The 14750-nt window shown below is 43.3% G+C and overlaps 1 protein-coding gene across 1 annotated transcript in view; it reads left to right on the top strand.

The window, feature by feature from the left end:
* LOC122816112 (myocardin-like) overlaps positions 1-14750 on the top strand; it is a 573216-nt gene that overhangs the window by 503393 nt on the left and 55073 nt on the right. Inside the window, exon 13 of the mRNA XM_044088880.1 lies at positions 4717-4771. Coding sequence (XP_043944815.1) covers positions 4717-4771 — 55 coding nt within the window. The remainder of the gene's footprint in view (positions 1-4716; positions 4772-14750) is intronic.

Below are 14750 nucleotides of genomic sequence, written 5' to 3'. Positions count from 1 at the left end.
AGCAGAGAAAGTTTATTTTCTTAACAAAAGAGCCATCCAAGAGTTTCCACTAGACCAGAGATGGTTAGGCTATTATTCCATGTTCTTTTTGGTTCCAAAAAAGAATCTCAAGCCCTTATTGGACCTCAGCCTACTGAAGGTATATGCGAAAAAGACTAAATTCAGAATGGTCATGGCGCCGTCAATTCCACTCTGCCTCAGGGCAAACAAATGGATGTGGTCTGTGGATGTTCAGGATGCTTACCTTCACATAAAGATAGAGAATGGTTCCATGGGGTTTTCCTAAGCTTCTGAACAACAGCCAGTCATTAAAACTCAGAGCACTGCCATTTGGCCTCAACCCCCCACAGAGTTCCCCCAGATGCATAACTGTCTTAGAAGCTCATCTGCAACTTCAGGAATACAAATTTTCCCATGTCTAGACAACTGGTTAATGACTGCCCTATTTATACTCTGTTCAATATGCCAGAGATTATCTTCTTCACCTCTGCAACATCCTGGGCATATCTGTAAACCTACAAAAGTCCAATCTGAACCCCACTCAGAAACTAGTCTTCTTGGGGTGTCCCCTTGTATGCCAGTCTTTCCACCGACTCTCTCCCTCAGGACAGAATTCAGGCCTTGCATTTTTCATTTCAGCTCCCCTTACTCTACAACCCTCTTACAGCAGGTTTAGTTCTCAAGGTCCTAGGCCTAATGGCCTCTTCAATTCTGATGGTAAAATCTGCCCACTTCCACAAGAGAATATTGCAATGGCTCCTTCAAGTTCAGTGGTCACAGAGCTATAATCCTTGGAAAAGGCATCTTCAGTGGTGTTTACAGTCCTCAATGGTCCTGGTGGGAAGACAATTTCACACCCCATTTCCAGTAGCAATGGTGACAACAACCATATCCTCCCTTGGGTGGGGAGGTGGCATTATGAAGGGACAGTGTTTCAAGGCCTATGAATGGCCAGTGAGGCCAGTCTTCATATATAAGTCTTGGAGTTGAGGGCAGTCCTCCTAGTTTTGCGGAAACTTCAGGACTGACACAGGGTGTGATATTCATCCAAATGGATAACATGACAATAGCTTGGTACATCAAAAAACACGGGGGAATCAAATTTTGCCCCTTGTGTCAACTAACTATGAGGCTCTGGTAATGGACAGTGGCCTTTCAGCTCTTTCTGACAGCAACACTTATCCGGGGGAACTAAGTTATCTTGTGGACAGGCTCAGCAGGGATCTCCTGATGTCTTACAAGTGGTCACTCAATCCAGCAACAGACAAGAAGGTCACTGGGATACTCCCTCTTGTGATCTTTTTGCCACCCCATGTAACACCAAATGCAGCAGTTATTTGCCAGGATTACCCCTGTAGAACAGCCACCAACAGATACTCTGTCTCAGCAATGCTCCCCTGGGCTTTTATACACATACCCACCCCTCCTCCTTATGTCATGGTTTCTGAAAATAAAAAGTTTTGAGGTGCTCCCTTTTGGCTTCCCCTTCTAAGGCCTCACTTGAAGGAGCCTTCCTGGTTCCAGTATCCAGTCCCAGATGTGACAACTCACCATTAAAGAGAGCCTCACCTAGACATATACAGTCTGAAATTAACTGCTTGGTTTCTCCAATTCCAATGATGGCTAAGGATGATCCTCCTCCTATGGAGGTTGTCAAATTCTAGCAGCCTCTCAAAAGGCTTCCACTCATAAGATCTATTGCAACAAGTGGAAAAGATGTGTGTCTTGGGCTTGTCCACAAAACACTGAACCTTTTTCAGTACTTTACTACTTACAGCAGACATCCTGCACTTTCTTGCATTTCTATTCACTTCACGTCCTAGATTTCCCATTACCAAGGTGCCATTAGCTGCTATTTTGAGATTTCACATTGGATTTCAGGAACATTCTCCAACCTCTCACAAATTATCCAAGGCTTTTCTAAAAGGCAGATTTCTTTTAAGTCCCACTATTAAAGATCCAGCTCCACCTTGGGATCTGAATTTTTCCTAGAGGCCCACATAAAACTGCCCTTTGAATCAGCATCCTTGGTAGACTTAAATACCTTTTTTGGAAGATTATTTTTCTTGTAGTCATCACCTTAGCAAGAAGGATGTCCAAGCTCCATATTCTTTCCTCCTCTTCTCCTTGCCTTATTTTCCATAAGGATAGGATAGGTCGATAAGGGCAAATCCTTCCTTTATAGGTTCATAGGTAGGTACTAGACTACTGGCTCCAGGGCCTGTACAAGCCTAGCCATAAAGGTTCCCTGTCTTACGCCACCCAAAAATTATTTTCCTGTGGCCCTGTCAAGCAGAACCACAGAAGTGATCCCCGGGGTGAATTTCCTATTTCCCATCCAATAGTCAAGATTTTTCTTAAAGAGGGCTAATGAGGTGCTCTGCTTGACATGAATTGGCAGTCTGTTCCAAAGTATGGGGAGTCTCTGTGACAGAACCTATCTCTCCAGCATGTTTTGTTCATTGTAGTGACAAGGCTTAGGTCCCTGGAATGTATGGCTTGGAGGGATTGGGAATGCTGTAAATGTAGCATGTCCAACAGCTCTGGGTTTGACATGGCTTTGTATGTTAGGCAGAGATCACCTCTGAGTAGGCGATATGTGACGAAGTAGAGCTGGACTTTTTTGAGACGGTCTGCATAGGACATCTGTTTGAGGCCCAGATTTGCTTCTGAGACAAATATTTCACAGCCCATTCATCTACCAGTCTTATTTCTAAATTACAGAAACAAAGGAAAGTATATTGGATGTACATAGACAATTGCATTTCTATCTGCATAGAAAAGAAACTTTCAGAAGGAATGAGCATCTTTTCATTTCTCTTGCTCAAAACAAATTGGGCAAAAAATACGTCCAGATTTCACTGTCAAATGATTATCAGACAGCATCTCATTCTTTTACATAGTCTGCAACAAACATCTTTCTTGAAAACCATGAGCTCATTCTACTAGAAACATAGCAACTTCTACAGCGTTTTCAGAGCCTGTTCACTGGATGACATCTGTGCAACTGCCACCTGGTCATCCATGCATATTTTTTATTAAGCACTACAAGTTGGATTGTACCTCAGGGGCTAGAGCACCCTTCTGTGCTGCCCCTCTTAAGGATATCCTGATGTGATACCAACCAGGTGCTGATAGCCTAGGATTTTGACCCACATGTTGGATCAGATGGAATGAATACAACCCCACACACACCTTTCCCACGGCCATGTTGTAAGGGCTGAAGGAACTGCAGTTTATAGCTCACTGGGTCCAAAGTAGCACAGAGAAGTGGCATCTACATCTTGAGGCATCAAACTAGATCTGAGGTAACTAGGGGATAGGTGCAAATTTGTGTAAGGAAATTCTTAAAAGGGGCTCGAGGCTGGAGCACTAATTCATCCAAGTAAGATGTGACAAGCAGCTTCAGGACCAACATGTTGTAACAGACTGGAATGCAGGCATCAACTGATATGGTAAGTACATAACTTTTGTTTTCAAATTTCTCATTACATACTTGTTACTCTGTTCCTTGCTTTGTGCTGGAATTAAGTAACACTACTTCATCCCTTCCTGATCACTCTCTGTTCCTTTTCTGTTTTAGAAATGTATGTATTTATGTATGTATGTAGGTATATATGTATATATACATTTATTTAGTTATTAATTAATTAATTATTCTGGTCCATATTTTTCTCTCGTTAAAAATGGCACTACTGCACATTCTAAATAAATATGGCTGTTTGTTCTGTTTTTTTCTCCAGGATCAGGAATGATGAAGGTTTAGCTGTAGACTGTGAAGGATATTTATTTTTACAAAACAAAACAGGGAGTGGTATTACCAGGATGATGTGGGATACCAGACTACATGTAGCACAATTTCCATTCAATTAGAAAGTGAAACTGTGGTAATCAGAATGAATGGCTAGGGTAAAGTTTTTTTTTTGGCAAATAATTAGCTGCTCTATCATGTACTATGTAGAACTTGCCCCTTCTCCACATGTAAAAGAATATACATTTATCTATTTTACTGTCATTGTAATTCACTGTTGTAAGGAACAAGATGCAATTTTGGTATTTGCTTAGTATGTTACTCATCTATTGATTTTGTTTTTGAATTGCTTACATCCTCATAATATTAACTGTACACCTACAAGCCCAATGGCGCCTCCTGTGAGTCAGAATCAGGTAGAGTTGTGGTCATTAGATACCTAGCCAGAATGGAGACAAGGTCAGGGGATGCATTTTCCTCCCATCGCAGGAGGATTTCCAGAAATTTGGACTGTATCCTCATGGAAGTCTGGGAAAGCTGAAAGTAGTAATCCAAAGCAAAAAGAAAGATCCAGACTCATGCAGTCAGTATGGATTGGAACTCGTGCTTACTGGAGGTGAAAGTACACAGTAACTGTGCTGAGGGAGGGAGAAAAGGGATGAAGCTGGTCACCTCCACAGCCAAAACCTTCACTCCCTTAAAGAAAAGAAAGTGGGGCTACAAAGCAAAAACATGTATTGGTCAGCTAGATTGCAACAGACTGGAGTGACATGAGAGACAAAGTAGATTAAAAACATTACTTGAACTACTAATGTGTAAATACTTCACATGGTGTTTGGCTCCAAATTATGTTCTGCTACCAAGGTAATGTTGTTTCAAAGATTAATGTAAAATTGTCATCCATTTTTGCTCAGAGCATTACAGTTTATGGTGTAATTTAACTCTTCAGCATTTCTCTTTTACAGATGGCACCAAGTCAATCCATTGATGACATTCTAGAAGATCATATTGTCTGCACAGGTACGAATTTGATGTACAAATATGCTTGGCCATGCATACCTAAGCTCAGCATTATATTTTATAGGACAAACAAGTATGTGATGGTAGTTCTCATTAGGTGGTGTATCATCGCATGCAAACATACATCTATGTCTTAAATTTACTCTCAATTTCTGCTTGCAAACTGACAGTTCAGTCTGAACAGAAGTATCTCTGTTCAGTCTGGATTGTCTGTACACGTACCTGCTAAAATTGTGCTGCACAAGATGGATTTCAGAAAAGCAATTCAGGAGAGTTATAAGGTGGAATCCAACAGGACTTTTATCACAGAATGTGATTATCACCTAGTAATTACACACATAGGGCATAGTACCAAATAAGCTAGCTTTGCTGTCGCCTGATGCTTGTTCTCCTGTTTTTCTCAGCGGGGCTGCCTTTTGCATGGAGTATACATGCATTGCCTGTGCTTGTGTGAGTTTCACACAGAGCCTCCTCTTTTCCTCCTTCACTCCTAAGATATCATGGCAGCTTAAATGTTGTTGTTCTTCTTCTTTCCACTTTTCCCGGTTAAGGGTCACCACAGCCGACCTCTGGTCCGCTAATGATTGGCAGTCGATTTTTTTTATGGTGCCGAGGTGCCAGTCCGACGCCCAACCTTCAACGAAGGCATGCCCATTCACGCATGTCTTTTGAATGCCACTCAAACACGGGGAGGACATGCAGACTCCACACAGAAGGCGCTCCAGCCGAGAATCGAACAGAACCTCTTGCTGTGAGGCAACAATGCTACTGCTGCACCACTGCAGCTATGCTATATTTTCCCTAACAGTGCATGTGAGCATTTGCGCTATGCTAGGTACAACTGCCACATTCAGAGCTGCTTCCATATTACTTGCAGCTCTTCAACATGTAAACTTTAGCTTGATGAAAGCAGATATAAAATGGATAGACTGATATCTGTGTGCCTCAAATAATTCATAAGTGTCAAAATTATTTGCTTTGTGGACTGCTGTTAACAAATATGGGATTAATGGCAAGAAACTCATTTCTGTCTTCTCCCATCATCATCAATCCCCTTTTTCCAATTTTCTATATGGGGTCAGGGTGTTGCGTCAACTGTTTCCATCTCTCACTTGATTCAGTGCCACTCTTCTACCTTCTTCAACAGTCACAACTGACTGTTGCATGTCTTCACCCACGCAATCCAGCCATCTTTTTGCTGGACACCCTCATTTCCTCTTGCCTTCTTCCTGTCTTTCCAAAATCTTCTTCACCACACTGCCTTCTGCTTAACAAAACATGCCCAAACCACCATAATCTCTTCCATTTGACATTCTCTGCAATTGGATCTACTTGGGCATCTTCTCTGATGTCATTTCTTCATTTATCCCACAGTATGTATCCTACCACCTATCTCAGGCACTTCATAGGTTCATAGGTGTCTACTAGGCTAATGGCCTGGAGCCTTTACAAGCCTAGCCCAAAAAAATTGCCCAGATCCCGTGCCACCCAATGTTAGTTCACACAGCCCCTATCCAGTAGGGCAATGGGAGTGATCCCTGGAGTGAACTTTGCTACCCATCCACTCGTCAAGATTTCTCTTGAAGAGGGCCAGTGAGGTGCTCTGCTTGACATGAATGGGAAGCTTATTCCAGAGTATGGGCTGTCTTTGGGAGATGAACCTGTCCCTCCAACATATTCTGTTAATTGTGGTAATGAGGTTGTGATGTCTGGAGCGTGTGACGTGGGGAGATTGGGATTTCTTTAGGTGTAGCATTTCAAGTAGGGGTGGGTTGGACATGGCTTTGTAAGTCAAGCAGAGTTCACCTCTAAGTAAAAGATAAGAGACTGAGAACAGCTGAAGTTTCTTGAGTCTGCCCTTGTAGGACATGTGTTTAAGGCCTAGGATCATTTTTGTGAAGTACTTTTGTGGCCTCTCCATTTGTTGTAGGTGTCTGGTCAGGTACATGCCAAATGGAGCATTATATTAAATGACTGGTCTAATGAGGGATGATGACCTCTTTCTTCCTGGATGTGAAACCTTTGGTTACAAGATGTGCCATGTAGAAGGACTTTCTGACCACAGTAGCAATGTGGTGGTCAAAGGTGAGGTGGTTGTCAACCTGGGTGCCCAGATCTCTGACAGCCCCTTCACTGTTCAGTGGGCTCCCATCAATGTGGTAATTCATGGGAACTGAGTTTTTCCAGAGGGGATAATAATGTATTTTTTGGCGTTATGCTTCAGGCCATGGTTCCGACACCAGTCATTGGTCTCAGAAAGGCTTTTTTGTAGGATGTCTGCATCACTTGGGGAGTTGATAATGACTCCTAGGTTACAGTCATCAGCAAACTTGGTCAGCCAGAGTCCTTCTGTGTTGGCCTGGACTTCTGAGAAGTAGATGCCAAACAGGAGAGGGTCCTGGACCAAGCCCTGTGGGACTCCACTCATGACTGGTCGACAGTCTGACTTGAAATCCGCAACTTTCACTCTATGGGTCCTGTCTGTGAGCCGATTTGCAACCCACCTAGTGATGTAAGGACTGGTGTCTAGTTTGTTGTGTTTATCAATGATACCTGAGTGGGGAATGGTATCAAAGGTCTTGGCCAGGTAGAGGTAGGCTGTATGCACTGCCTTGCCCTCATCTCCAAGTGCAACTAACACTAGGTAAGACTGCAATCCAAATTGTAGCTTGCTACAGATCCCCCACCACACCCCAAGATTCTCACTACACCTTTCTAAACATACTGGAAAATATTAAGATAGAACCAAACAACCTAATACTGGGTGATTTTAACTACCCTGCCATTAACTGGGAAAACTACTCATGTCCCAACACCTTTACGCAACGGTTCTTGGAATTCATAAATTCCAGCGCCCTGGATCAACTAAAGCATAGTCCCACCAGGGGCTCCAATATCCTAGACCTGGTCATTACCAACATGGGAAATCAATGCTCCATACCTATGGTCACCCCCTCGTTAGTCAGGTCTGACCATAAGCTAATCACCCTTAACATCCACATCCCACCCCCACCCCCCAGTAAAGAAACCACCATAAAAAACTTCTCCAAAGCCAACTTCATGCTACTCAAGTCAGAAGTGACAAACTTCATGACACCCATGCAGATGGGAACTGAAAGTTCAACTGCTAAATCCTACACTAAGGCACTGTACGAGCACATCCACTCATGCATGAATCGTGCCATCCCAAATAGAACCAAAATGCTCTCATCCAAAAAAAGGAAGCCAATCTGGTGGTCCCCTGCCATAAACAAACTTTACAACAAAAGGAAGAAACTTTTGCAGAAAAGAGGAAAATCCCAGAATGCAAAAAACTCCCTTACTAGCCTCAGTAAGAAACTGAGATGCCTCATAAAATCCTCCAAAGCTAGTTACGAAAATAAAATTGCCAAAGATTCCAAAGACAACCACAAAGCATTCTATAACTATGTCAAGAATCTAAATGGCAATGCTCAGATCTGCACTGAGCTAAAACAGAATGGCATTAAATATACTGATCCGAAGGATATTGCCAATATCCTGGAAGATCGATTCAGTGCCAACTTCACCCCTTTCTCACCCCCTAAATGGCCCATCTCAATACTGGAAGATTGCCAAATTCCAGTAATAACGGCCACACAGGTACAAAACGCACTCTCTAAAGCCAAGAATACAGCATCCATGGGACCAGATGACATCCCGGGCTGTGTACTACATGAACTATAATATGAACTGGCACCTCACCTAAGTGTCATGTTTAATCATAGCCTCACCTCAGGTTTCGTGCCCACTGAGTGGCACAGAGCTACAGTTATCCCAATCCACAAGGGGGATCCACCTTGGATCCCAGAAACTACCGTCCCATCAGTCTGACAAGCCTTATCTGCAAGGCCATGGAGCGTATTATCATGGAACTTATAAACAAAGACATTGGCAACCTTCAAACATTGGACCCCACCCAGTTTGGGTTTGTGAAGGGCCGATCTTGTCTCCTGAACCTGATTGACTTCTTTGAATCAGTCTCCAGAGCCATGGATAAGGGTAAGGTGGTCCACACAGCCTATCTAGACCTTGCCAAGGCCTTTGACACCATTCCCCACTCTGGAATCATAGATAAACTTACTAAGTTGGGCATTAATCCCTATGTCACCCAATGGGTTGCTAAATGGCTTACTGATAGAACCCACACTGTAAAAGTAGCCAACTCCAAATCCAGCTCCAGACAAGTGACAAGTGGAGTACCTCAGGGTTCAGTCCTGGGGCCGCTCTTGTTTGGCATCTACTTCTCTGAAGTACAGGTCAACACTAAGGGACTCTGGCTAACAAAGTTGGCAGAGCAAACTGGGAGCCATTATTGAATCCCCAAATGATGTGGATACTCTACAAAAGGGCCTTACAGAAACAGATGCTTGGTGCCAGAGCCATGGGCTCAAGCTCAATGCCAAGAAATGTATTGTTATCCCCTTTGGGAAAAAAACATGTATCCATGAATTACCATATAGGTGGCAGTACACTAAACACAGAAAGTGTGATAAGAGACTTAGGGACACAGGTGGACAGTGGTCTCACCTTCGATAACCACATCACCACAACAGTCAGGAAATCCTTGTATGTGGCACACCTCATCACGAAGGGCTTTTCATCCAGAAAAAAGGAGGTCATTGTCCCACTGTACTCATCCCTCATTAGACCCATTATAGAATACAACGCCCCATTTGGTATGTACCTCTCAAGACATCTGCAACAACTGGAAAGGCCTCAGAAATACCTCACTAAAAGAATTGCAGGCCTAAAACAGATGCCCTATGCTGACCGCCTTAAAAAACTCCAGCTATACTCTGTCGCATATCGTCTACTCAGAGGCGATCTCTGCTTAACATACAAAGCCATGTCAAACCCAGAGCTGTTGGACATGCTACACTTAAAGAAATCCCAATCCCTCAGAGCTACACGCTCCAGGGATCTAAACCTTGTCATCACAATAAACAAAACATGCTGGAGGGATAGGTTCCTGACCCAGAGACTCCCCAGACTCTGGAATAGATTGCCCATACATGTCAAGCAGAGTGCCTCTTTGGACCTCTTCAAGAGGAACCTTGACGATTGGATGGGAGAAAGGAAATTCACCCCAGGGATCACGTCAGTCGCCCTGCTAGACAGGGGTCCAGGAAAGTAAATAATGTGGGAAGAAATAGCCAGGGAATTGTTATGGCTAGGCTTGTATAGGCCCTAGGGTTGATAGCCTAGTACCAACCTATGAACCTATGAACCTTGGTGACTGCCTCAAAGGAGTCAGCCGGGTTCAGCAGGCAGGATCTCCCCTTGACAAAGCCAAATTGTTTGAGGTCAAGAGTTTGGAGATTGTCTATATCTTTGTTAAGCAGGTCCATGATAATGCACTCCATAGCTTTGCATACCAGACTTGTCAGGCTAATAAGGCGATAGTTCTCAGGGTCTGTAGTTGCTCCTCCTTTATGGAGTGGGATGACTGTAGCAGTGCACCATTCATTAGGGACATAGCCTGAAGTATGGCTGTGACTGAACAGGGCACACAAATGTGGTGCCAATTCATTTTGTAGCTCATGTAGGACGCAGCCATGAATAGTATCGGGTCCCATGGATGTTGTATTCTTGGCTTTGGACAATGCAGCTTTTATCTGTGCCACAGAAATGGTGCGTACCAGGTTTTCTTCTGGTATTGTGATAGGGCCCTTCGGGGGGGGGGGTAAAGTTGGCACGGAATCTGGCGACCAGTATGTTGGCTATATCTGTCGGCTCAGTATAGGAGGTGCCATTGTGCAATTACTCAGAGCAAATCTGGGTATTGCCTTGGAGATTTCTGATATAGCTATAGAAGGCTTTGTGGTTGTTTTTGATGTCAAATGCAATTCTGCCTTCATAGCTGGCTTTAGAGGATTTGATAAGGGATCTCAGCTTTTTGTTGATACTGATAAGGGAGGTTTTTCCAGTCTTGTGACTTCATTATTTTCTGCAACAATTTCTTCCTTCTGTTGTAGAGTTTATTGATGGCTGGGGACCACCAGATTGGCTTCCTTTTTTTGGCGGCGAGAGTCTTAGTTCTATTTGTTATGGCAAGGTCCATGCATTTGTGTATATGCTTGTACAGTGCATTGGTGTACGATTCAGCAGTCATGCAACTATTTTCCATTGGCATGGGTGCCGAGAAGTTAGCCACCTCTGTTTTTAGGCACCCAAAGTCAGCCTTAGAGAAGTTTTTCAGGGTGGTCACCTTAGCAGGGGTTGTAGGTGAGATGGAGACTTCCATGGTGATCAGTTTGTGGTCAAATATAACCAGAAAGGAATTTACTATAGGTGTGGAGCAATGGTCTCCCATGTTGGTGATAACCAGGTCGAGGATGTTGCTTCCTCTAGTGGGGGCAGAATGAACTGGTCCAGGGCATTGGAATTGATAAATTCCAGTAAGCGTTGCACCTGTACATTGGTACTTGAATAGTTTTCCCAGTTGATGGAAGGATAGTTGAACTCACCCAGTATGAGAGTATTGGGTTGGACCTTGATAGATTCCAGGGTGCTTAGGAACTTGGAGTGAGTCTAGAGACATGTTTGGGGTTCTGTAGCAGGCTATGACTTGTATCGCCGTCTTACCCAGTGTTAGTTGTACCTGAAGTATCTTGGATGCTTTATGCTGGGCTACCAGTCTAGAGATGTAAATATCCTTTAAGAATATGGAGACACCACCACCTTTGGAGCTTCCAGTCGTATTCTAGAGCCAAAAGGTATGGAGTAAGTTGTAGCCTGGGAATGCAAGGGTGATTTCTGCCTCCTTAAACCAGGTCTCCATTACAGCACAGATGTCGACATTCTCCATTTTGAGAAGAGCTTCGAGCAAGGGCATTTTGAGATTTAGACTTCTAGCATTGAGCAGCATGACCCTCAGATTGCATTTATTTGTAGCTGTTAGTGAAATTTTGGTCTTTGGAACACTGCCTAAAAAATGCACTATAGGGGTGGCAAGAGCCTTAGCCAGAACCAGAATCCCAGGGGTTGACAGATGCAGGCCATCTCTGGCAAAGCATTGAGGTCTGTCGATCATGTCGTCCCAGGCAGACAGGTACTGGATCCCCTTAGAATGACACTAGAAACTTAGCCAATTGTTGAAGTCAATTATTTTCTGCTCATATTGTATGCCGCAGTGGTACGGTGGTAGCATTGTTACCTCACAGCAAGAGGTTCTCCCGTTCGATTCTCGGCTTGACTTGGGAGTGCCTTCTGTGTGGAGTCTGCATGTCCTCCCCGCGGTTGGGCAGCGTTCGAAAGACATGCGTGCATAAATGGGCGTGCCTTCATTGAAGGTCGGGAGTCGAGCTGGCACCTCGGCGTTTCGTAAAAATCTACTGCCAATCATTAGTGGACTGGAGTTCCGCTGTGGTGACCCCTTACCAGGAAAAAGCCAAAAGACAAACAACTGTGGTATCATTCTTGGTGATGGTAGACTACTGCTCAGGGCTAGGGTCATTACTGCTGGGCCACATAATGCAAGAGTTCCATCACATCTCTTTTCATGTAGTCCAGGGATGCATGTCCCAGGTCATTCACACTCACATGGACAACGACTGAGTCACATTTGTACTTGTTGTGGTATGTACTGAGTGCATGTGTTATGTGGCAGATCCTGGCACCTGACAGATAACTGACTGTCACCTTCTCTTTGTTTAACCTAGTGAGTGGGACATCAGTGTACCTCACAACTGAGTCTCCTATGATTAGTATATTGGGCAAAGTGTTTTGCCTTAAAGGCTTAAGTTGACAGGCACACTGTGATGGTGAGCTATATGTTCTGGGGTTGGTGTTGTGTTGTGGTGGTTGAGTGCATTTCTGTCTCGGGGGTCTCTGTTGTTTGGGTAAATTTTTATTGAGAACCTCTGTGAAGGTGGGTGTATAGTTTGTGTTTCTATGTGTGGGATGTAATGGTTGGTCTTTTGGAGGGCTGTGTGTTTTATGTAGTGAGTTGCAGGTGTTCACCTTCTCCTATTGACCAGATAGCCCGGTCTTGGTTGGAGCATGCACTGCTTCCACTTTGGTGATATAAGTGAATCTCTCACATGTATGAGTGATGGGAGGTAAGAGGAGAGGGTTGTCCGTGTACATTAGAAAATTGCCACACTGTCTCAGAATGCCCAAGTGCACTAGGTTACAGGTGAAAGCACAGGAAATTGCCTTACAATTATACCAGGAGGGGTGGTCATAACTAATTAGTACTGGTGATGTAACTGCATAGAAACAGCTAGTCCTGATAGCACCTAAGTGTGTTACAATAAATGCTACAAAAGCCTGTTAAAGTGCTAGCCAATTAACCTAACTGACATGCAAGAAGTAAAAGAAGGACGTTCTAAGGGAAAAACTGAAGAGCAGACTTTCTGGCACTAGTAATAGTTTACCTCAGCTGAGTGCCACTGCGTGGTGTGCAAACCCATGGAAACGCATGCTTTTAAACCAGAAAGTTGAAAGGGATTGAAAAACTGCCCAAATGGCAAATAAACTGCAATTTCTGGACCAGAAACCACTCCTCTTGTAGTAGATAGGCTACCTAGTGCTTACCACTCCCACTGATATGCTAGAAGGCTCCCACCAACACAGAAAGGTCTGGGGGCCTTAGAAACTTACAAACCAGTCCTGGATACAGCAAATCTGTATCTCCATCACCCCTAGCTTCCTCAACTTCTCTACCTTCACCGCCTAGGTTTCTGTACTATAGAGCAATAATGGCCGCACCACTGTTTTGTACACTTTAGGTTTTACCTTCTTTGGCATTCTTCTCTCAAACACTACCCAGGGCACTCTAGACCAGTTGGCTGCAGCCCTTCTGATTGTAGCTTTGACCTCCTCATTCAGACTTTCCTTCTCCTCAACCACCCTTCCCAGATACTTGAAGCTATCTGCCTGTTCCACTCCACTATCTTCCCTTCTATCTCAGGTCTCAGCTTCCTCTGATTTCCCTAGTTTGTTGCCATTACCACTGTCTTATCATTGCTTAGTTTCATCCCATGTGCCTTCAGTTTTGCATTCCATTCCCCTATCATTTGACAAAGTTCTTGCTCAGAGTCTGCCTGTACTGCCATACCATCTGCGTACAGCAACTTTCTTGATTTGCCTACTCCAATCTGTTTGCTAATGTAGTCCATTACCAGTATTAACAACAGTGGGCTCAGAACTGAATCCTGATGCACACCAACTCCCAGTTCAGTAAGATCTATTCTTTTAGTACTCCACCATAATTCTATCTCATTACAAAATAAATGAATAGACTTCACTTTTTGCCAACAAGATTTTTTTCATATCTTTTATTTGAATACTTAAAGAAAAAAATCATAACATATAATACAATGACAGTTTACATAAATAAAAGGGACAAGCCACTGGCTGTACAGTAATCCATCAAACAGTATTGCTCTTACTTCCCACAATATGTTTCCTAATGAACATGTACTCCTTGGGTGCATATATGGCAAAAGTAAGAATGTGCTTGTTGCTGTTGTCCTGACTGATTGAACTGATCTTTCCTTGATTTAGTAATCTGGGAGAACAAACTACCAGCTTTGAAAGATACATAACCCAAATCTGTTTCAGTACATAAGGGAAAGAAGCAATCATAGCATAGGAGGAGGAAAGTTAGATATCTACAAGTACCAGACAGCTCAATAGACATAAATCTGCAAAACAACTACATAAATATGTTACTTATGGTCAGATTTAACATTCAGGATATTTTAAGCAAAAGCAAAACAGAATGGATGTAGAAAATCACAATGTTCTTCAGTGACACAGTTACAACACATTGAATCCTTTATCCCCTCTAATACTGGAATTTTTAAGAAGACTGCACCCTTAGTTCTATTTTGGTTATTTTTGTGCCATATACAAAAGGTTCTGTCTCCAAACCAATCTGATGTAGTCATAAGATTTCCATAGAATGATACTGGAACAATTGCATATACAAATTTGTAAGATCATGTTCTTA

The sequence above is a fragment of the Protopterus annectens genome, chromosome 1.part1, assembly GCF_019279795.1.
Source record: "Protopterus annectens isolate FY-2018-M chromosome 1.part1, PAN1.0, whole genome shotgun sequence".
NCBI classification, from domain to species: domain Eukaryota; kingdom Metazoa; phylum Chordata; order Ceratodontiformes; family Protopteridae; genus Protopterus; species Protopterus annectens.
Note: the sequence above shows the minus strand (reverse complement) of the source record. Positions and strands in the feature narration are given on the sequence as shown.